Below are 25,758 nucleotides of genomic sequence, written 5' to 3'. Positions count from 1 at the left end.
CTTGTTTAAGCTGTTTATTATTGCAAATCATTCAGGAGATAAAATTCCATATTCTAAGCATACACAGGCAGCAAATTCTCCATAAAACTTGTTCCACTTAAATGACCAGCTCAAGAGCTGCACATTATTACTACCACGAAGGTGATGCTCTTCTCATTTTACTCAACATGAAGCTCATTTACAAGTCATCCACCTGTAATTAATCTGGACAACAAGTACACTGATTTACAAGTTAATCATTTATTTGAAAGGGTTCACTAATTGCTGACAGACATGTTCTGGACTTTATTTTCCAAACTAGTGTCAGATAAAACAGGTTTCTTCTTGTTTCCTTCCTGCTGCTTTTTCTGTTTTTTAGATGGTTCCTGGTCAATAGGTGCTTGTTTAACGAACTTGATAATTTCATTCAAACCTATTAAAAAGAAAGAGTACATGTACGTTTGTGAGTTAAAAATGATGTGCTTCATTTTCTGACTTACTATCAAAATATCTCAGTAATAATTGTCATTTTAGTTGCTTGTAATTCAGCTGTCAAATGCAACGAGCTCTCTAAGTTATATGTAGACAAGAGCACATCAAGACTAAAAAACATGAGAAAATCTGCAGATGCTGGAAATCCAAAGCATCACACATAAAATGCTAGAGGAACTCAGCAGGCCAGACAGCTTCTACAGAAAATAGTAAACAGTTGACATTTCAGGCCAAGACCCTTCATTAAGACTCATCCTTCATGATCAACAGCTGAATTGTAATTTTGTTTTATCTTAAAACAAACATTAATTCAAAAGGTAGATCACAGGCTGATTTTGCTCCACTCTAAGTTGGAATCCAGCCAACTCTCAAGGTCCCACATTTTTCCTCAATTAAGGTTACACATGTGAGCTTCTCACCTATACCTCAAAAAAGATTGTTCTTACTTTAATTTTCCCAGAAGTGTTTAAAATTATCATTATCTTTTATTAGTTTATCTTGTTCCCACATCTTGCAAATAGTTAACGTGTACTATTAATGCAAAACTTTAAATATAATGAAGAGGGTAGAACTTGGACAGATTTTCTCCAGAATAGAAAAATCAAAACTTTAAATCCTAGATTTTCAGCGTGGAATTTAGGAGAGTATGTGGCTTGCCCAATCTCATCCCCAAATGAATGAAACAAAGACATACTGTACAAATAACCACTTCTTCCACTTACCTGGAGGCATGTACGGTCTTAGACTTTCAGGTATCACCACACCCTCTTCAGTTTGATAATTCTCGAGGATAGCACAGATGACACGAGTTGTTGCACACATTGTGGCATTTAACATGTGCACAAATTCAGCCTAAAAACAAAAAACATTTATTCTACATTCTTAGCACATTAATTTACATCCTCAAAACAAAGTAAAAATCTCCTTGATGTTTTCCTCTCTCCATGCTGTAATGCTTCATCATTATTACTCCTGTTCTGAAGATAAATTGACTAAGGAAAAGGTTCATTAGCAAATAACTAAGCCTCAATATGGTCTAGGCAGCGAGACGGCATTCAATCACAGCAGGCATCATATATGGATCATGGTAATGTGAAGTTAGCAGCTGGGAAGCACTGGAAAGAGATCACATTGAATGAAAACCCTGGCTATGTCTTCTTTTTAGACTGGAGAACTGAAAGTGATTTCTGGATCATTACCACTTCAAGCAAAATTACCGCATTATCATACTGGAACCTTCAGGATCCATGTAGCTTAGCACAAAATTAAGTGCGAGTCATTTTTAGTTTAAAAAATGTTTTAAATCCACAATATAGGTTTCCATTGCACAGGTATAGCTTTATGTCTAAACATGTTGTTGGATGTATCAAGCATCCCATTTACTCAAAGTCAATCTGTTTTATACAAGTTAAAAGCTTCCACCAAAATTCACTCACAGCCTACTTGAGAAAGATTTACATTTCTATTTAGGTGACTTCTATTTGCTCTCAAAACATTACATTAATTTATTCCAATAGCTGAATGAGTAAGTATACATAAAGCTTGTTGGGGGCTCAACTATACCAACTGGTAAGTTCTTGATTCTGAGGTCATCTAAATCAGATTGACAACAGCTTTTATGTCTCCATGCTTGGAAAAGTGATGTATCTTTTAGAATTGTGAGGGTCAGCAAAAATATTTTGGTGTGAAGCAGTTTCACTGCTGAATGGCACACTAGCACCCTCTTCAGGCAAACCTGATACCCAACCGCTATACCAGAACAGTATTATTTTAGTTAGACGACTGTGGGCAAATAATTGCTGGTTAACATTTAAAGTACTGTGCAAATAGCTAGATGCCTTAAGACTTCTGCAAAATACTGTTGACTTTTTTAAAAATATAATTTTCTTCATGGGTTAATATTGATCTGAAATATGATCTGAAATAAGACATTATCTCTCTCATACATATATATTTGGGTTTACAAGTGAAATTAATATTAGCTGCAGATTGAGTCTTGATAAACCCTTGTCTTACTTCCAATTGTACACTGTCACATGCAAGACCATTGGATTTCAGTTTTCATTGGAAAGTTACATGTATTGCAGAAAGAGTGTCCCAAAGCACTAACAAAAAGCTCAAAATCCAAAGTGTTAAGTTCAGTTGTAAGAGCGTTTTACAGTTCAATATTGTTTCAAGTTGCCAGTTCTGAGGTGTGTGCCAACAGTTTGAAGCCTTACATTACCTTTCCCATGTTTTGCAGATTACTATGCACATAAAACTATTAAAGAAATTGTTGAATATCAAGCATTTTAGCATATTTCAAAAAGTGCAAGTAGGCACTAAATCAACGTCAATTCTTCCTTTCTTATTCTCATGAAGACAATGTCCATTCTAGCCATCCAATATCCAAATAAAATACCATAGAAGTTCAGTAAACAGTCACAACCACATGCCAAGGTAAACAGCAAGATCCTTACCGATGGGAGTTTAGCCCAAGTGCTAATTTGTGAAAATTTACGCAATTTTACATTCCCAACCCATAAAGGAACAGACAATCACATAAATATTTCATATTCAGGCATCATGACAACTATTTGTTTTATCAAACAGATACACATTTTCACCTTTTGAAGGCAGTGTAATTCAGCATATCATCATACATACTTTATCCATCATTTTTTTGGTTTGTCCATATCTGATTCGCAATCTCCGTGCTTGGTAATCTGTACAGTTTGAACATGATACCAATTCCCGGAAGGCAGAAGAGCCAGGAAACCAAGCTTCCAAATCCAACTTTTTACTTGCAGCATGATTCAGTGCACCTAACAGAGCAAAGAAAGCAACTTCAATTCCACACCCATTTCTCACTGGAATATCAATTGGTCAATTAAAAGAGAATGACTTCAACCTGAAAACAGGAAATCTATGAGACCAGCAGGTATACAGCCTCTTTGCAATCTGCATTTATCCATCCCTCTCAAATGTTCAGCTAAAATGTCCTGGTGTCACCACATGCCAGAAGCTCCACACAAAAGACAAACAATTCAGAGGCATCTCTGATGAGTGACTCACCTAATGCCCCTGGATCTTTCCAGCACTTATATGGTAAGAGTATGGAGTGTGAGAAATTGAGTGTTGTGTTAGTACATGGGCCGCCTTTGGGTGCCTTATGAAAGATGTGCTGGCATAGGAACGTAACAAGAATGATTCTGGGAAAGAAAGAGTTAATGCATGAGAAGTGTTTTATGGCTCTAGGCCATTACTTGCTGGAGATTAGAAGAATGAGAGGGGGGAATCTCATTGAAATCTTATTGAATATTGAAAGGCCTATACAGAGAGAGAGGATGTTTCCTATAGTAGGAAGTCTAGGACCAGAGGGCACAGCCTCAGAAGAGAGGGATGTCCATTTAGAACAGATGAGGAGGAACTTCTTTAGCCAGAGGGTAGTGAATCTGTGGAATTTGTTGCCACAGACGTCTATGGAGGTTGATCGTCGGGCATATTTAAAATGGAGGGTGATAGGTTCATTATTAGTCAGGGCGTCAAACATTAACAGGGAAAAGGTAGAAGAAGGGAATTGAGAGGGATAATAAATTAGCCATTATTGAATAGCACAGCAGTCTCGATGAGCTGAATAGCCTAATTCTGCTCTTATGATAAAGTAGTTTTATAGAGTTTCCTTATCTCCACTAAATTTTACCATTTTAATCAGGTAAAAGGCAATGCAATCAAAACCTATGTTCCTTTATTCTTGGACATACAATGCTTGACAGAACACAAATAGTATCTTGTGACTTAAGGCTGATAACTAAACCTGTAAACAGTAAGACGTGTTGTTTTTCCACAACCTTCCAAATGCTCCAAACATCTATCTGGTGAGCATTGGCTTCTAAAATCTAAAACAGGTTCCTCACAGAAATAAATTAGGTTCATTGAAATATAATTTTTAAACACATGTCTTATGGCTGTTCTGAATTTACCACTGAGTATAATCAAACTGGAAATAGATTTTAGTTTTTAAAATCTCATAAGATAGCAAACAGCATTTTTAAATGTACAATCATTTAGCAGCATCTAAAGAAGCTATTATGATTTATCAAGTACCTGATACAATATTTACAATGCGGTATGGAATTCCGAGAGATTGGTAGAACTCTTCAGCAGTTTTAATCATTTCGTCAAACATATCCCATGACTTATTATCATGAGGGGAAGCAAAAACGAATTGTTCAACCTATAAAGACAAAATATAATGTAAAAGGGTCTTAAATTATCAACAATATATTGAATTCATGTTCTGAAATAAAATTATCACTATCAGATGATAGTGTACATTACACTTATTACTTCTGTGAATACAGCAATGGGTGTCGGGTGCTTTGGTATCATTTACATTTTTTTCACGCAATGGATATTGTTTGCAGTCATCCAAATATTACTTTGCTCCTTTAATCAATTCTTTCCTGAGGCAGTGGGCCTTACTGAGGTATAACCTATTGGGGAAACTATTAATTCTTTGAAGTGCTGCACATTGATCAAATGGATTGCAGTGGATGCAACGGCTGGCATGAAAATGTAATTTACTGAGGGCCATCACCAGTAGCAATCCTTTTCACAGGTCACCTACGTGATTAATGTATTATGAACAGAATTTAATGGAGAAGATACCATCGATGGGATTTCCACCCCCACCCCCCAACCAGAAGTAGAACATGAATGAAAAATGCCACAATGCTGGAATGGGTGATAAAAACTTGGGTTATCCATGGATACACAAGGTAGTGTTGCACCATGTAATTTAACATTCCCTTTTTCCGTTCCCCGTTCTGACTTCCCTCCTACTCCTCTTCTCTTCATCTGCCTATCACCCCCTTCCTCCCATTCGCCCATGCTCCACTCTTTCCTTCTTCAGCTGTTAACCTTTTCCACGTATCACCTCCCAGTTCCTTATTTCACCCTCCCTCCACCATCCACCCAGCTGGCTTCACCCTTCTAACTTGTACTCCTTCCCCTCCCCCACCCTATTTTAGTTTCTTCTCTCTTCCTTACCAGTCCTGATGAAGGGTGTTGGCCTGAAACACAAGCTCTTTATTCCTTTCCATAGTTGCTATTTAACCCGCTGAGTTCTTCCGGCATCTCGTGAATGTGTGCGCTACTCTGGATTTCCAGCAACGGCAGAATCTCTTGTGTAAATAATTTATTGAGCTGTTTTATGAATTAGAATTGCACTTCCCAGCATTCTGAATTACCTTCTCGAACTGGTGAACGCGGAAGATGCCCCTGGTGTCACGGCCATGTGAACCGACCTCCTGACGGAAGCATGTAGAAAATCCAGCATACTTAATGGGAAGATCCTCAGGCTTTATCCATTCATCTCTGTGAAAAGCTGCAATTGGTTGCTCAGAAGTAGCAATCAAGTATTTCTCATCAATGGAACTGTCTTCTGATTTTTCACTGCCTTTTCCAATTACCTAAAGAAAACATTGCAAGTTATAGAGTTATATGGCAAGGAAATAGAGCCTTCAGCCTAATTCGACTATGCCGACCAAGCTGTCAATGTAAGCTAGTCCCATTTGCCCACAATTGACCTCTATCCCTCTAAACCAGGGGTTTCAAACCCATGTTCCACCGAGCCCTCAGTTAACAGTAGGGGTCTTTGGCATTAAAAAAAGGTTGGGAAATAAACTGTTCCCTTCATGTATCTGTCCAAATATCTTTTCAATATTGAAATTGTTCCCACATCTATCACTTCACCTGGCAGTTCATTCCCTACACAAACCATTCTTCCTTTTAAATCTTTCCCTTCCAGGGAAAAAGTGACCATTCACCCTTTTATACTCATGATTTTATGTTTAGTTTTAAACTAGCATTAAGTGCTGATAAAGACAAGATACTAAATATAATCAATAGATAGTAAAGGTAAAAATTTTAAAAATTAACTGTTATTGTTGTTTTTGCTACTTGCCACACTGATTTCTAATGCTTTGTCCAGTTGACATCATTAAGTCAATAATGAGGTTATTACTTTTAGGACGGTACAAAGATAAGGGAAGTAAAACTGAGGCATTTTAGGGAAGCAAAATTGAGGTTTTCCTAATCCTTCCATTTTGACTAACTGAACTTGTAGCACCCAAGGGGTTTTCAGATTCAGTAAACTATCTGTGCTTATTTCAGTGAAAGCAACATTAGGTTCAGTGGTGCTACATTGGAAAAAGGACAAGCAGGGTTATTAGCCTTGAATGCTATCAAGTAACAATCGTTAGAACCCAAGTCTTAATTCATTCTGCAGGATAGAAGATAGTACTCTATCCTCTAGGTTATATTGTCAAATACAAGGCTGCAGACTCACACCTCAATCTGTGGAAATGGATGATTTTCATGAGTCAAATTAAATAATTTGTACACTTTTGATAGCTAAAACACAATGTATTCATCTACATCTAAATGCATTCTTCATCAAGATGCAACTGATACTGAGAATTGGGAAAACAAATGATCTTATCCAAGCTGTAGTGCAAGCAGTGATGTTTCAGTAGAGGTCAATGCAACTCATACCAGGGAGCAAAACTGTGACCTTTTTTTTAATCTAACAACAACATTAGATAATATGTATTATCCATGCTATTTAAAGAAGCCCAAAATTAAATTTCAAAAGGAATGCGAGTCCCTGTGGTTTCATGAAAAATTAAACGTGACTGTATTTGACTCGATACAATAATGTTTATGGTTTCATAAGTGATGATAAATGTTCAATACGATTCACTCAGAAAGGACAACTTAAATTTCTAGTATCACATTACTCCCTTTCTGCTTCGTCAGCGCAAAAAGCATTGTGTTCAGTACCTTGTACAGTTCTTCATCAAATTGACTCAGCTGTGCTACTTCTTGCATTACTTCTTTTCTCATAAAGAATGGTGTATAAAGTGGAGTATAGCCTTGGCTGCTTAGACCCCGCAGAGCATGCTGGATCAGAGCTTGTTCAAGAAATACCAAAGGACCCTGCAAAACATAATGAACACATTCTTTGACTTTCTCTAGGTCTTTCAATTATTATTATAAACCTTGCAATTACATACTTAACTATACACTCAAAACTGCACTACATATCAGAACTCATTTTTCCTCCTGATGTTCCAGCTGTGTAAGTAAAAGACTACAAAGGGTTTCCCTTTTGCAAAGATAGTCAAGTAATATACTACATGGCAAGGGCAACAGGTACAAGTCTTACGATTAGCACCCTGCCCATAAGCTTAGGCATTCACTTCTTTATGAGCATACCACCACTGCAGAGCATGTCTTAGATACGATTCCTTACAACAACTCAGCTGGTTTCTGTATCAGCACCTCCCAAAATAACAATATGATGTATTGGTATTCTGCTAGAAATGAGTAACATCCAATCTTGCAGACATGTCATTACTTCTTGACTGTCAACAAAATATGGAACTCATAACCAAAACTCCATAAGCAGGAGCACAATAAAGTATTTTCCATTTCCTGTATGGAGTGCCACTCAAGCAATATTAAAGAGGCTTCTCAATATTCAAGTCAAAACAGCTTACTTGATTAGCAACCAAATCCAATAAGCATTCACTCTTTCCAGCACTAGTACACTGTGGTTGCCATTACAGAACCCACAACCTCTATACTAAACAAGGATAAGGGTAGTAAGTTTTGTCTCCGAAGTTATACTCTATTCTGATCGGGAAATGTATCATTTTTTCCTCACTGACACTAGATGAAGTTCCTACATAATCCCAATATGTTAGTATCTCCATTACAAGACCCTGATGCATCTGCACAGTGAAGATGCATACCTCAAGATGCTCTGCATTGATGACAGCTCAACATTTAATACTATTATCCCCTTTAACTAATCAATAAGCTCCAAGATTTAGGCCTCAATACCTCCTTGTACAATTAGATCCTCAATTTCCTCACTTGTAGACCCCAGTCAGTTTGGATTTGCAACATTTCCTCCACAATCAGCACATGTGCACCACAAGGTTGTGTGCTTAGTTAGACTCGCTTTATACTTATGACTGAAAGGGTAAGCACAGTTCAAATGGCATATTTATGGTTGCTTATGACACCACTGTCATTGGCCAAACCAAAGGTGGTGATGAATCAGCAGAAAGGAAACTGAAAGTCTGGCTCAGAAGTGGAGAGGGTAATACTGATAATTCCTCAGTATTATCATTTAAGAGGATCTGTCCTAGGTCCAACACACAAGTGCCATTACAAAGAATGCACAACAGTACCTTATAATTCTTAAAAGTTTGTGAAGATTCAGCACGCCATCTAAAACTTTGACAAACTTATATAGATGTGTGGTGGAGAACATCTTGACTGGTTGCATCACATTTTGGTACGGAAACACTATTGTTTTTGAACAGAAAAGCCCACAAAAAGTAGTGGATAAGCCCAGTCTATCAGTGGTAAAGCCCTCCCCACTGTTGAGCACACCTACATGGAGCACCGTTGCAAGAAAGCATCATTGAACATCAAGGACCAGCACCATCTAAGCCATGCACTCTCCTTGCTAATGTCATCAGGAAGGCGGTACATGAGCCTCAGGGCCCACACCACCAGGTTCAGAAACTGCTATTATTCCACAACCATGAGGCTCTTAAGCACTTACTCAACCAATCACTGAACTGTTGCACTTTCAAAGACTCTTCATCACATCATTTCAATACTTTTTGCTTCCTTATTTATTATTGCTATTTCTTTTTGTCCTTGCTGTCATTGCACATTGGTTGTTTGTCCATTTTGCTATGTTCCTAATGTATTTCTTGGATTTACTGTGACTGTCCACAAGAAAATTAATCTCAGGGTTGTATATATTGTACTTTGATAATAGATATACTTTGAACTTTGGTTTAAGGCAGAGGCTCACCAACCTCTCCTAATGGGGCCATTAGCAAAGGTGCATAAATGCTGATAATGTCAACACAGCCCACATTCCATGAATGCACAAAAAAATTCAAAATGAAGGTAAAATACTAAACTGAGTTAATAAGACAAAATAATTTCCCCCTCTAATTTTTAAACTTGTACGTACACTTTGCAATTTATATTGTTAGAACAGCTTTGAATCTAATCATGCAATATTTAAAATATTAATAAGCTTAATCAGTACATTTTAAAATCATTGATGCAAATTATTACAGTCAAATACAATTTTTGAAAATATACTTGGTAAAATAGTGCTGTTTAATACAAGTATGAGTACACAATTAAAAAGTTACTGGACTAATATATCCATTCAATATAAGAAAAATAGTATTGTAATTTATTACAATCATTTTAATCAATAAAAATTGAAAGGACTATTTAGGAGAGCCTTTTATTGGTCCTAACCATGTCTGAATGCAAAAAAATTCCAGATTGACCATGGCAGAAGACCCATAATTCTGTTCTGCTGTATATTGATGAGATTGCTTTGAAAATCTAGACCCAAGGTGTCAGTGAGAAACAGCATTCTTCATTTTATTTAGTCTACAAAAGTATAGAACCTTTATCGCTCTATATTTGCATCGAGTGAAATCAACAGAAAATGAAAATACCCCTAATCCTTCTGGCAGTTCAATCGCTCTGACTTTGGAGAAATTGGACAGTACCTGTCCATTCCACCTCTTGAAATGGGACTCCATTCCCATAGTCAGGACATGGCAAACACATCACAAGGTTACCAATGACCTGAAAAACTGAGTTAACAAAATACTCAAACTACTTCACCCACCACCAGAAAATGACATATAAAGCATTGCCAGTTGTGCCTGATATGATTAAATAGTAATCACTGTGTAAGATTACACATGCAGCCTTTACTCAGAAGTGAATCTTCACAGGGACCTTAGAGATAAGTTCCCCAGGGAAAAGGCAAACATGACGAAAATTAGCAAGAAGTGATCGGCAGGCCTTAGTTATTTATACAAAACTGAAATCAAATGTTGCTGGTTAAATATTACCAAGATATAGGTAATTTAATATACTATAATCTCACCTTCAAGAAATACCCTCGGCTGCCTGCTACTACAGCGGCTTTCTCTGCTTCAAAACCATCAACCATTACTACTAAGTCGACGTGGGAATACTTCTTTGCGGAAGTACAATCTCCCCATGTTCGTTCCACTTTATTGTCAGCATCCTGTAAAGGAGAAAAAGAGAGCTTTTCAATTGCTATAATATTCTGAAATCAGATGCAATCTATCAGCACGTTATAAATAAAGGTAGACAAAAGCTGTGAAACAAGGTGATTTGTGGCATTTCCTCTCTATCCAAAAGAAAACTATTTTATTAGAATGAGATACAAGTAAACACCAAAATAGAAAAAAAAACACCCACCATTAAAATGATACCTCAGATAACCAGTTTCTTACAGAAATCATTCAAATTTTTGGGGCAATAAATCAACTTTGGTTAAAAGCAGCTGCATGTTCTAATAAAAATAGCTGCAGTTTGTATAGCCCTTTTAAAATTGTTCCATAAAATATGTAACCAGAATTCAGAAAAGCAAATAAATGCAGCCACCACTACATACTCTCTGTGACCACTTGATACCTGTACAATCCACGTTGACCATGGAATGATTGTTGGTGCAGGTGAGGTAGTTTGAGTATCTTAAAAACTGCTGATCTCCTGGGATTTTCATACATGCAGTCTGCAAGTTTACAGAGAATGGTGCAAAAATGAAAAAAAAAGTTTGGTGGGCATAAAATTCTTGAGAGGTCAGAGATGAACTGCCGTCTGGGTCAAGCTGCCAGGAAGGTAACTCAAGTAAATACACGTTACAAAATTGGTGCGCAGAAGAACATCTCTGAAAGCACAACACACCGAACCTTGAAGTGGATGGGCTATAGCAATAGAAAACCATGAACGTCAGTTCAGCAGACAATTTATTAGGTACAGGAGGTATCTAATAAAGTGACCACTGACTGTATGTGCCTTTGAGAGGCAGTGAGAGGACTAATTTCCTACTCCATATATTCCAACTACTGTTCAGTAATGTTTTGATTTGATATAATCAAACTGCAAAAGGAACAAAATTGGAAACAAGTTTAAAAATTTCTGAGACCTGGGAGATACAAAACAAAGTTGTAAAAACATCAATATTACAAAATTTTTTCTGAGGGACAAAATCAACACATAATTTACCTAGCCACAATGAAGTCAGCTGTTTATCTTACATGCATAGTAACCCATAAGTATATTTGTAAAGTTTTCAACAAAAAAAATACGAAGTTCTTCAGAGCAAAGTATTCTTTTTGTGTAGCCCAATAATTACATACAATCTATTGACAATAATACTTACCTTGGCTAAGAATGAAAATTTACCCTGTTTTCCTGTTTTCTTGGCTGTAGCCAGAAATATTGGGACAAGGATGACTGTATTGAACATTGTGGGGAACAATCCATATTACTACAAATACTCAACATTTTGTCCCAGAATCCATCATCAGAACATTACCTAACTCATGGACCTCCCTTTGCTTGTTCCTCTGACCCCTTTGTTTGCCTTATCCCCTGGCTGTGTCACCTCTTCTCTTTCTGCTCCCCTGCCCTCACAACCTGCCCATCACCCATTCCTTCCTCCTCTGGTTCCCCACCTTCTTCCCTTTATTCTATCTTCCACTATCCTCTCCTATCAGATTCCCTATTCTTCAGCCCTTTGCCTCTTCCAAGTTTCACTTAGCAGCTTCTCAAATCATCCCCACCTCCTGCCTCACCTATCCATCTTACCCCTCTCATCTGGTTGCACCCATCACCTTACAGCTCATGCTCCTAGCCCATTTCCCTCCATAGATGCTGCTTGACCTGCCGAGTTCCTCCAGCGTTTTGTGTGTTACTTCAGGAGAACCAACATTTGGTTCACATGACATCTCCTACGATTGGCCAGCCCAAAAGCTTTTACTATTCTCCCATGTTGAAGACCCAAGGCAGAGCAGAACAGACCACAGTCTTTATAATCTTCAATTACTGCAGAGGTCATAGAGGATGGGACTTTATCATACTGGGAAGATGTATGTGGTTTGGGGAGTGGGTAGGGAGGGGCAGGGTTGCAGGAGAAATCATTGAGCATTGGGTGGAAGTTGGACCATGGCAGGCAGGTATTGTAGGGTGGGGCAGGAGCAGGGGGAAATGGAACAGGTGGAAGTAATCAATAACAATTAAAAGTCAAAGAAATCACCCAACCGTAGGGAAATACGTGCCCTCATTTCTCTGGTGGTAAAGGCAGGGTTGTGCCCTTTAACTAACAATGGCCTGATTCCGTTCCTGTGTCTGAAGGTCTTAATCTTCACGTTGCAAAACAAACTTTGTGCAATCATGTTAAATGAGCTCTGTATGCTATTTGCAGTCACTATCAAGTGTACCAACTGATACACATTCATCCACTATGCATAAATTGCACTGACAACACTGTCTCCCTGCACCCTGAAGCTAGCCAACAGCCCCCACTGTATCTATTTCAGATATGGTTCATTACTAAGTGTCCTAGAGCATTTTGGGGCTTCATCTATAGAAACAAATGTACTTGGTTTGTAACTCAATTAGAGAAACATTTCATCTTGGAGTTCTTAATGCCTATGAGACTCAGTTCAGCACCGGGACTAGTCACTTAAAAGAACAATGTTTATGACATAGTTTTTCTTTCTACTATAGCTGGCTCCTCATCTTGAATATGCGCTTGAGGAAACCATTCTGTTTCATGCCCTCAATTTTTAATTATATAAGCAAACAGGAAAGAAAATGTCTTTTTTACCTAATTTCTCTTGTCCAAAACAAGAGAAATAAGCATGCCTTTTTCACTGCCTCAGTTCTAGAGACCAGTGTCTGGGTGGATTCTATTTGCAGGTCTTTCCTAAAAAAATTTCAAGAGTAATGCTGATGAACAATGTTTGGATACCTGGTTATATTTTACATAAGCTCAACAACTGATCTTGGTGGTTTCAATTATCACATCAAACTGTTTCGAACGCACATTGTTCCATTTGACAAGTAGATCTGCATTCAACTCTGAGTATTATGATCATTTCAAAGTGTTGCAAATTTTCTAGAAATACTTAGAACATAAGATTCTGCTATCTCTTACTTGGAACCTTAACAATGATGAAAACATATGGAAGAGAGAGAGAGACAGCAATCTTTCACCACAAAGTAGTTCAGTGTTAATTTACATCTAGCCAAGCCAAGTTGAAAGAAAACATTTGGCTCCGTAATCTCATAGCTTCCGGTCCACAATGCAATCAAAAGCCTTATTTACATTAACAGCTCTTTGAGTAGCATTTCTCCGAGCTGTATAAAATTCTACAATTTCTTCAAATGTCAGACTGACCAACATATCCCGTTCAAGAACTAAATTGCTTTGGATTGTTTCCAATTGCTTTTCTATACTCTTATGATATCTAAAGTAAGCACTCAAACAACCCAACAAACCATTTTAAGAACAACTTGGATCTGAGATCTTTTGAAAGACTTGTCGTTCTCTGTGCTCCAAACATCAGTAGCTTATTCACATTCATATAAAGAGAAGCTGGGTCTAACCAGTGACTTTCAGCCAATTTCCATTCTCTCACATTTTCAGCCAAATCAATATTTTGAAATAATATCCACAATGGCCAATGTTATCTTGCAATACAGAAAGCAGTCCAATTTCTTCCATTAACTCATAGAAGATCTTTCATATTTGATACTGAATTTCAGTATGCTCAGTGTTAACTATAAAATACATACAAATCAAATAATTTAGCAACGTAATCTATGTCCTTACCTCATCATTGCTGATGGGTACAGAGGGATGCAAGATATTACCAATTTCTCTCAGGCTGTCTAATCTTTGTACTTCTAGTTTCAGACGTTCGGTGTCACATTTTCCTATGGCATCGTCGATAAGGACCCGTATTTTCTTGATCTGAGTTACAGTTAAACCCTGAAAATTAAGATTATCCTATTGTAAGATACAATATTTTACTTCATACCATTCCAAAAGAAGATGCAGGTTATTGTTGCATTAGTTTCAATACTATTACTAATTCACTTCCAAATATGCATAACTCCTGTTTAAAAAAGTTCAGTCAAGTAGCTATGCAAGCAAACTGGATTAGTAAAAGATCAAATAAACTAACACAATAATTCACGTACTGTACTTTATCTGTTCTACAGAAAATGGGAGGAAGGAATGTTCTGACAAGTGAGCCATTTTTGGACAACAATAGGATGGGATGGGTCTAGTAGCTACAAAAATGCTTTCCATCAGACTATAAATGCCTAAATTCAAGAGTTGGGAAAAATGGCAAAATTATTTACAATTTAATAAAAACCTCTCCAGATTCATTTTGTTAATCGAGTTATCATTTCTCATCTCACCAAAATAACATGACTGCAAGAAAAATACATATCCAATGATGGAGTTTGGTTATTTCTTTTGAATACTACAGATACAATATTTCATATTCTGATTATGACATAAGATTATATTCTGCAACATACACTTATTAAAAAACCAGAATTAATTACACTAAAACGAAATAGCCTCACGTGTTACACAGGAAAAGGAAGGTTCTGAAAGGCAATTGACATTTCAGACAGACATGGAAAATGCAGGAAATACTCAACAGGCCAGGCTGCATCTGTAGGATGAGAAACAGCGCCAATATGTGAAGTCAAAGACCCTTCAAAATTAAAGTTTTTTTAAAAATACTTCCTTATTTTTTGGCTTTTCAGATAACTAATGTTAACCTCACAGACATATTCAATAATTTTCTATCAACCTTTAACTGAAGAGTAGTTAATTATTTTCCACTGATGGAGTAAAATTGCTTATAAACATCGAGACTATTGTGTTTTTCCCACATGTGCCGAAATTAATATGTTTGGCTTAGGAGATTCTATATAATTGGTGGGCTTCAAAACACCATGGTTGCTCTAACAACAGCATGTCATTTAAAAAAAAAATAATATAAGGCTGATAATAAATGAATAAACTTTATCATATTTCCTGAACCTAAACTTCATCTGGCATTTTCCCATACAACTGTACACTTCCCATTTGGGATAGCAGTCTATAGTTACCTTCCCTCTTCTTACACACTGTTTCCATGGTTCGCCTAACAACCTGGTTTAAATGGGGATAAACAAATACACTGTTCAACACATAAGTATGATGTTGACATCCCTTTGCTCATCATCCCCATTTCTCTCTAAATGTACTTCCTTTTAGCCTCTTGCATCACTGTTGCAAAGTCCACTGTAATTTTAGCTGCAATTATGTTGGGTGCTAGTTAGTACTGCTACTTCATTGCTTCAGACACCCATGTTCAATTCCGACTCTGAAGTCGGTAGATTCCCTCCTTCACCAAGTGCTCTGGTTCCCTCCAATATCCCAAAGGCCTGCCTATTGTAAAACTACTCTTCAGTGTAAGTTATTGGCAAAAAGAATCTACGTAAAAATGGGCGAGAAAACAAGATGCAGGAGTGCAGGAGCACCAGGAAATAAGGAATAAATCAACTGGATTGCTCTCCCAAGGATCTGACATCGGCCTGATGAACCAAGCTTCTGGTGTCATTAAAAATATAAAATTTTACTATCTGAATGCTGTCAAGTTAGGAAAAGGGGAAGTACAAGGAGATCTAGGTGTCCTTGTTCATCAGTCACTGAAAGTAAGCATGCAGGTACAGCAGGCAGTGAAGAAAGCTAATGGCATGTTGGCCTTCATAACAAGGGGAGTTGAGTATAAGAGCAAAGAGGTCCTTCTGCAGTTGTACAGGGCCCTGGAGAGACCACACCCGGAGCATTGTGTGCAGTTTTGGTCTCCAAATTTGAGGAAGGACATTCTTGCTACTGAGGGAGTGCAGCGTAGGTTCACGAGGTTAATCCGCGGGATGGCGGGACTGTCATATGTTGAAAGATTGGAGCAATGGGCTTGTATACACTGGAATTTAGACGGATGAGAGGGGATCTGATTGAAACATCTAAGATTATTATGGGATTGGACACACTAGAGGCAGGAAACATGTTCCCAATGTTGGGGAGTCCAGAACCAGAGGACACCATTTAAGAATAAGGAGTAGGCCAATTAGAATGGAGTTGAGGAAAAACTTTTTCACCCAGAGAGTTGTGGATCTGTGGGATGCTCTGCCTCAGAAGGCAGTGGAGGCCATTTCTCTGGATGCTTTCAAGAAAGAGTTAGACAAAGCTCTTAAAGATAGCAGAGTCAAGGGATATGGGGAGAAGGCAGGAACGGGGTACTGAATGTGAATGATCAGACATGATCACAGTGAATAGCGATGCTGGCTGGAAGGGCTGAATGGCCTACTCCTGCATCTGTTGTCTATAAGATAAGAACACAGACTCCACATTGAATACAACAATTTCAGACCTTGCCAATTTTGCCCAATTTCCTCTCCTTTTTTCCAGCATACAACTTCCATTTTTAATTTTTTCTAATCTGGAGCAGATATCAGCATTTAACTTTCTAAAATGTTTTCCCAATTACAAACTACCTTTAATATTTCAACAAACTGGCTTCGTATTACCATAAAGTCCTTCTATCAGTTACAAGGCATACAACAGCAGTATGGTTGTTCCCCACCACCCCCTAGATTTCCTCTATTTTCCCCATCCATGTTCACAAAGAAAACTGTAAAAGGCCGTAAGGTAACTAAGCACAAGACAATTAAAATGTAATGACACAGCAGAGAAAGACAAGTCTGAATCTTCTCCATACTGATCCCAACCTGACTGATAATCAATTTGTCTTTAGTCATTGATTACCATAAAAGTTGGTAATAGCCTGGTAATAACCTAATCTTGACATACAATGGGATAACAATCATTGAGTTTCCCCACATCAACATCCTAAGGTTTGCCTTTGATTAGAGACACAATCAGACCAACCATGTCAATACTGTGGGAAAGAAAGCAGGGGAAAAAAAAACTGGGTATGCTATGACCAATGACTCGTGTCTTGACATCCATTATGTCCTTCCACCAGTTTTAAGGGATGTGTCTCAAGTACAGTATGATAGGATACTCTCCATCCGTCAAGATAAATTGAATTGCATTGAATTTTGGTTTATTGTCATTTAGAAACCACAACTGCAATGCAGTTAAAAAATGAAACAACATTCCTCCAGAATGATATCGCAAAGGCACACAACAGACTACACCAGAAAATCCATATAACATTTGGCAATCCCCAAATCCAGAGTCCAGAGAGGCTGCTGCGTATTAATGCAGCTCCAAAAACACTGCACCCAGGAAAGAGCAGATTATTTGCCTGGGAACCCTATTTACTGCCCTAAATATTAATTCTCCTCACCAGCAGCACAATGGCTGCAATATGTGCCAACTACAAAAATGACTGCAGTTGCTTACCTGAATTGTTCCAAAAGCCTCTTCTAAAACTGTGATCTCTAACACCAAGGTTGAGGGCATGAGGCATACAGATAAACTGTCAACTGCAAGTCCCCGTACAAGTTACACATCATGACCAGGTCTAAATCCTGGGACTCCTGACCCATTACCATTATGGGAATACTTTCAGCATAAGTACTACAGTGATTCAAGGCCACCACTTTCACATGGATAATTAGGAACTGGCAATAAATGGTGACCTCACAAATAAGAAAAATACATGAAAAAAATATTTGCAAGAAGCAAACCAGCAATTAAAAAAAAAATCAATGGCAAGGCCCCAAAGGGGAAAACTTAGCCATTAAAGGAAGCAAACTCTAACCACAAGCACTTGATTGAATCATATGTGTGTGTTGTAATTACGTGAGTGATGAAATCCCCAAAAGGATATTACGCAAGGTATATTGAATAGTGGACTAATAAGAACGTTCCTATGAAACAAGTGTACTGAATATAATAGATGGCATACAGAAAACACAATCACTGAATCAGTATGACTTACACTTAAAGTTTCAGCATTCAATTCATCCAAATTCTGTGTATTTTGTGGAAGGGCATCACTTTCACCAATAGGCTCCTTTTTCTGTGGAAAATAAGATCTATAAACACTAATTTCAATTCATATTTAAATAATTTACCACAAATCTGCTTAACACTTGATTTTTGAATTTTTTTTAAATCAATTGTCTGCTGGGTAGGTGCAAGCATGTTTTACTTCAATTATTCAAATTACAGTATAATTCACAAAATCAGCCAATGTTTTACTTGCCAATACACGATTTCTGCAACCTACATTCATTGAATGCAAAAGCATGCAAAGCTACAAATATCAAAACAAATGACACCACTAGTGACTGGACCCCACACAAAACTGCTACCATTAATAACCACACGTTGCCTCTATTAATGCAGCCAATTTGGAATCTACCTTCAAATTTGATCGCTAATTCCACAGGACAGAATCTTATAGACATTTATGCGATAATTTACCAAAGGCTTTTTTAGGAAATCAAGATCCACGATATCTGTGAAGTCAAATTAATTATTTGATGAGTATCGGCCCTGGCTCTGTGGTAGCACTCTTGCCTCGGAGTCAGAAGGTCGTGGGTTGAAGCTCAAGTCTAGAGATTTAAGCACACAATCTAGGCTGACAGTTCAACGCAGTACAAAGGGAGCGTCACATCAGTGCATATACTAAGAAATTAAACTGAGGTCTGCCTCGTCTTTCAGGGTGAGAATAAAACAAATCTTTAGTCCCTGCTATTATCTATTCCTCAGCCAATATAGCTAAAATTATTGCTGTTTGTGGGAATTTGTTCTATACAATCTGGTTGCCATTCTTAACTACTTTAGCCATAATGAACAAACAAAAGAACTTCCCCTTTTGCACCTTTTCATCAATTGAGTAAGACATTTATACAGTAAAATTACAAGAGCAACCATTTCTGATAATTTTATCAACAGGTTGAACTTACCTTCATTTTTTCACCGATTGTTTTGCTGCAAAGGTTTTTCAATTTGTTTAAGTTGTCTGCTTGGAACCGACCTGGTTAAAATAAAAGGTGGAAGCATAAAATATGACAGTTGCACATTTTATCTGAAAAGCATTAAGAATGAGTTTTGCAGAGCAAAAAGCAGTAGTCTAAAATGAAGTATATGTCTTCGATTAACAAATCAGTCTGTTAATAATATGGGATTTAATTTTTTTTGGTCCATGTCATCACATTTCAAGCTTCCATTCGGAAAAGAAAATTCCTTTATTCTTTTGAAAGTATAATAAATTTGTAACTTTTCCATGTTATAAATAATTGGTTTACCAGTTTGAAATTAAACAATCAGAGAGCCAATTCCAATTTAAAATTAAGGGTATTCCATTATCTTTACAAAGAAAAACTGTAAAATTCCCTACCAGATGTAACCACATGGAAATTCCCTACCAAATGCAACCACACGAAAATTCTCTGTCAAATGCAACCACACAGAAAATCCCTATCAAATTCAACCACATGGACCTTATCCAAAGCTATTTGAAAACATATTTATAAATTAACTGAACACCACTAAACAAATATATGATGCTATATCTACACAAGAACCATACTACGAGGGATAAATCTACTAAAGGATCAAAACAAGACAAACTTGCCACCAAATAAAAAGCAAATTGGTCCATCACAATGGAACCTGTTCTGCACAAGTGAAACCAATCTCTTGATCTACTGCTGTTGCCTTGAAAAAATTTCAAATACACAGTGAATTCTGGTTAACTGGGAGACATCAGAACCAGTACGTTTTGGCCCAATGAAGTGGCTGCCCCGATTGTCTGAACACAAAGTACACTGCAGATGCTGTGGTCAAATCAACACGTACAAACAAGCTGGAGGAACTGAGCAGGTCAGGCAGCATCCATTGAAACGAGCAGTCAACGGATGCTGCCCAACCTGCTGAGTTCCTCAAGCTTGTTTGTACCTGTCCAATTGTCTGAAGTTTGACGAAAATAATTAAAAAGACATTATAAAAAAGAAAGACTACTGTTTAATCAAGTAACGAATTATATATTTAAATGAAATACAGAATAAACTAGAAGATTACCCATATGGCTAAAGTACTATAAAACTGCATTAGTTCACAATGGTTATTAACAGAGGAATTCAACGACTGCGTGCAGGCATGTACTTTTGACTGACTGTAAATGAATAAAATCAGTGCAGACAATGCACTGGCTTCATTGTCTTTCTGCATGAAATACAATAAATCTCCTGGCATCTTGCATTGTCACAGCTCAGGTTCAGTTGAGTCATCCTCATCACTTTCCTCACCTTGGTGTTTTGATACAATGCATTCAATGATTTCAACCCCAAATCTTCATTTTCATTTTAACATTCAAGGTGATTGTCAGTACCTTTTGTAACTTGAAGTACATGAAATCACCTCATTATCACTCCTGGCACTGACATCTCCGAACCTGAATGCTTGAAACTGTAAAGAACAAAACGTTTCTGAATTGTTTTCCTACTTTCTTCTTGCTAACTATCACTGATAACCTGTACCGCCTGCATAAGGTTAACTCTTGCAATCACTTCTTTGACGTCAGAAGATTTTCTTCAATTGCTTTGAGATTGTGGTTCACCAACTTTGTGATTTAACACCTTTAAATATTTTATGATTTTCATATTCACTGGTTGCACAGAGAATGTTGTACTAGCAGGCAGAAATTCCAGCTCCATGTTTCTCAAATATTCTAATTAGGGTGCGATGCACAATAGACAACAAGGAGAGGAATTAGCTCAATATCCTAACTCATTAGCCATTTCTTAAAAACTTTTTAAGTTATCCATGCATTCTTATTGGCAAAGTATTTGATTGGTAAACTATCCATTCTTAGCCCCTTAAAGCAATGAGGTTTAACGCTTTCTCCAATAACCAACAATTTCTTGTTATCAATTTCTGACATATGTGAGCAACAGAACACAGTTATGCAATCCATTGCTTTCTTTACACCAGGTAGTGTTGCGTGTTTGTAGCAAAGGGAACCATCCTGCTAGGCCAATAAGAAAAAGGCCCGTTTCATTGGCAATGCAGGTATCATCTTCACAGAAATTTTGAAGCAAGTCAGAGAGTTTTGCAGATTTCCATGTTTCTGCATTTACAGCATCAGCACTACCTTTCCTCCTGTGCGCTTTCTTGAACTTAATGTGGTGCCTACATTTCCATTGAGAAAACCAACCATCTGTTGCCTTAAAATCTTCATGGCCCAGACTCTTTGATCGCTTCTCTGACTTGTTTTTTTTTAAAATACTGGACAACACACACAGACACCTTATCCAGTTACAATGGAAAGCCATTGACTGAGGGCCTCTTCAACAGCTGGATCCTTACCTTCATGTTTTTGTTTTTAGGATGTTCTCAGCTGTCCCTCATGTAATGCCCTTTCTTCTTGCAGTTTATTTTGCTGAAGGATCAAGCGTGCACTTGTAAATTTCGGCACATGACTGACCACCTCCTGTCCCAATTAAGCAGCACAGTGTCCCAAATAAATGAAGGGAATCCAAGTTGTTCTCTTAATTTGTTTTGTTCTTTAAGAATGGTCCTAAATAAGTGGCTGCCCTGATTAACCGGAATTCATTATACATTCGATTCCGTCTGGAAGTTACTGTTGGATTTACTTTCACCACCCTTTTGGAATACAAAAGGGTGATACTCCTACTGAGGCTTATAAAATTATGAGAGCCATAGATTTGGTGGATGGTTGCACTCGGTTCCTCAGTCAAAAGCCAGAGAGCACAAGTTTCAGGCAAGAGGGGAAAAAGCAAATCTTAAGAAGGAGCTTCATATAAATAAGTCGAAACTTTCAGCTCTTCAGTTTGGGTGGCATGGTAGCGTAGTTGGTTAGCACATCACTTTACAGTACCGGAAACACAGGTTCATTTCCAGCCACTGTAAGGAGTTTATACATTCTCCCTGTGACTGGTTCGGTTTCCTTCAGGTGCTCCGGTTTCCTCCCATGGTCCAAAGACACACAGGTCAGTAGGCTAATTAGTCATTGCAAATTGTGCTGTGATTAGGCGAGGATTAAATCGGCAGGTTGGTTGGTGTTGTGGCTCCAGGAGCCTATTCCATGCTGTTTCTCAATAAATAAATAAAGTTGGAACTACAGTCAAACCCAGATATTCAATATGAAAGGCCAAGGTCTTGCTTACTCACTATACCATCCAATTTGTACAATCAATGAATCTTAATTTTTCCCACATTCAGCCACAGGAAATCATGTAGTAACTGAAGTACATGAATTGCTCCTTAGAAAAGGACCACTGCAACTTATAAATCACTTCAAAAGATACAAAAAGTCAGCCCATAAACAAAACTAAAACATTGGCTTGCACGGGATTGCATCAGATTCTGCAAGTCAATTGCAGACACCCTGTGGAACTACGTGGTTACTGCATGAAGGTTATCCAGCCACAGAATGCATTTGCAATAACAGGGCAAATTCACAAAATAAATCCAATCCCTATATTATGGAGAATAATTGAGCTTTTTCTTCATTTATTACTTCATACAGACAACACGAACTTCGAAGTATTACATGGTATTAACCAGCAACACAAGGGGGAAAAAGGAACTATGATGTCAGTACCAAACACTAAACCATAACCATGACTAGACATTGATTGCAATGCAGATAATTCAGGTTTTCCTGAATTCTTGCTTAACGCTATCCATTAGATTTGGAATTACAATTAAGTGTAAAGTTTGGATAAGGCTCAGTAATTCAAAGACTGCAAAAGCATTTTCTATGCTTTCATTTTCATCCCTGCCCTTAAGGCCAGCCCAAGTATTGCAACCTCAGAAAATTAACATGGGAGTTTTCAATCAAGTGCATTGTTTAGGATTCCATCAGAAGGAATCTTTGCCAATTGAATGTGATGGCACAGCAAGTCTTTTTAAAAAAGATAATCTCCATATACTGTCTTCAGCAACATTAAGATCATACCAAAGACTGCAGAGAGAATCTGAGTTAGCATGTCGATGGGTCATACAATGAATATGAAATATTTGCACTGTTTTTATCTGTCCATAGATATTGCCTGAACTTCAAGCAGTTCCTGCATTTTCTATTTTATTTAACATTTCAGATCATAGATGTTTCGTAAGGTCAGGAACACTGAAAAGCAAAACAAAAAAAAAGAACAAAATTTCTGGAGGAACTCAGCAAGTCGTTCAGCATCTGTAAGGGGAAAGGCATAGTCGACATTTCAGGTCAAAACCCTTCTCTCACTCCCACCCCCTGCAGATGGAACTCAATCCACTGAGTTTGTCCAGCATTTAAGAGTTTTTGCTCTACATTCCAACATCTTGCATCTGCACCCTGAATTACAAAGAGCAGAAAACATCTGTAGAAAGAGAAACAAAGTTAGCATTCTAAATTGATGCCCTGATGAAAAGTCAATGACCTGAAACGTTAAGTGTTTTTCTCTCTACAACAGCCACCCACCCAGCTGAGAATTTTGGAGACAGAAGAGGCGCAAAGAAGCTAGAATTTGAAGCAAACACTAGAGAAACTCAGCAGCTCAGGCAGCATCTATGAAAGGAAATTGACACGTCAACGTTTCACGTCAAGATTCTTTGCCAGTCCTGATGAAGGGTCTCGACCTGAAATGTTGACTGTCCATTTCCGTCCACGGACACTGCATTCCTCCAGCGTTGTGTGTGTCGCTGCTGAGAATGGTTCTGACTTCCAAAACCACTTGCATTTGGTTCTTGAGGAATGAGACAGCAAACCGCCACCCCCCTCCCCGACCCAGGTAGTCATTAATTTGTTACGCTGTCGGCACTTCGCCTTTGATGAAACAAATGACAGAAATCACAGTGACTATCCACACCTCTTGCACTTAAAACCTGACAGGGACAGGAAGGGTAGAACGCATGCGCAGCAGTTTCATTCTCAAAGGCGACCGGAGGAACCTTTGCCCCCCACCCAGTGACCGAGCTCACCCTGCTCCCCAATCGCACACCCTCACCCACCACCGATCCCACACTCACATTTCCTCCATTCCGTGTCCACCTCCACCAGCTTATCCACCAGCGACACGTCTTTGAAGCGCTTCACTTGGTTCTGCCGGATTTTGTCGGGGTCTCCCCCCTTGTCCTTGCGGAACAGGTCGAGATCGAGCACCATGTCGACGACCGAACTGCCACTTGATCGACACCGCTCCCGCACCCTCGCCGCCGCCTGCCACTGCGGCCAATGCCGGGCATGCGCAGAGCACTTGCCGGCTGTGGAGCCAAGATGGGCGACGAGGCGGTCCGGCCGCCGGGGGCAGCGCCACCACCAGGCGCCTGACTCCTCAGTGCAACCTCGCTGTCAATCGCAGACCGCAGGTTGAACGAGGAAATTGGACAGCCGTCATGTTGAGATATCACTCTTTACAAAAGGGAAGCCAGGAAATGCAGCTTTACAAAGATGGCAGATACATTGGAATGGATGGGGAGAGGGACTAATATGAAAGAGACAAAGCTTTTCTATTTATTCATTCTTTGACAAGTGTGCATCATTTCTCAAAACTCATTTATTGCCCAACAGAATGGGTAACTTGGCCATTTCAACGTCAATCATGTTGCGGTGAGGCTGGAATACCGGACTCAGATGGAAAACATCAGTTTTTACAGTCTGCCACTCAACCTTGCACTCAACAAGACAAAGAATGGAGTGTGGACTTCAAGAAGGGGAAGTCGGGAGAACACACGAGTCCTGCTTGAGGGGCCAGCGGTGGAAAGGCTGAGAAGTTTCCACTTCCTAAGCATCAACATCTCAAAGGATCTTTCCTGGGATGAACGCTGATGCAATCACAAAGAAGGAGCTTGAGGAGATTTGTTATATCACTGAAGCTCTGTATTTTTTTATATAGCGGTAGAGAGCTTTCTGGCTGGTTGCATCATAGTTCTCTTATGTACAGGATAACAAGAAGCTTTAGAGGATCATAGAAAGTCCCATCACTGAGACAACCCACCCCGACCATTGAAGACATCCTCAAAAGACAGTGCCTCTGGAAGGCAACATCCAACACTATCCAGCTTTTCACATTATTAACACTGGGGAGGAAGTGCAGGAGTTTCATAACCCATACTCAATGGTTTAGGAACAGCTTTATTCACTCTGTCATCAGACTTAGGAACAATCCATGAACACTACCTCACTACTTTTCTCTTGCACTGTTTATTGATTGGTTTATTTATTTTTGTTACCTATAGTCATACTTACATCTTGTACTGCTGCCACGAAACAACAATTGTCACAACATATGTCAGTGATAGGGAATTTGATTCTGAACCCAGAATCAGGTTTATTCTCACTGACATATATTCGGAAATTTTTTTTGTAGTGC

The 25,758-nt window shown here is 38.4% G+C and overlaps 1 protein-coding gene across 1 annotated transcript; it reads right to left on the bottom strand.

Annotated features, from left to right (window-relative positions):
* On the bottom strand, nt 1-24,656 carry sars1 (seryl-tRNA synthetase 1). The gene is made up of 11 exons (XM_059950398.1): nt 24,416-24,656; nt 19,348-19,418; nt 18,375-18,455; nt 14,228-14,386; nt 10,463-10,606; nt 7,297-7,452; nt 5,703-5,924; nt 4,558-4,687; nt 3,118-3,275; nt 1,194-1,323; nt 1-412 (listed from the first exon to the last, which is right to left on the bottom strand). The coding sequence occupies exons 1-11, from the start codon at nt 24,549-24,551 to the stop codon at nt 258-260; spliced, it is 1,542 nt and encodes a 513-aa protein (XP_059806381.1). The 5' UTR covers nt 24,552-24,656; the 3' UTR covers nt 1-257.
* Nucleotides 24,657-25,758: the final 1,102 nt, after the last annotated feature.

This window comes from Hypanus sabinus, chromosome 25 (assembly GCF_030144855.1).
Source record: "Hypanus sabinus isolate sHypSab1 chromosome 25, sHypSab1.hap1, whole genome shotgun sequence".
Taxonomy (NCBI): domain Eukaryota; kingdom Metazoa; phylum Chordata; class Chondrichthyes; order Myliobatiformes; family Dasyatidae; genus Hypanus; species Hypanus sabinus.
Note: the sequence above shows the minus strand (reverse complement) of the source record. Positions and strands in the feature narration are given on the sequence as shown.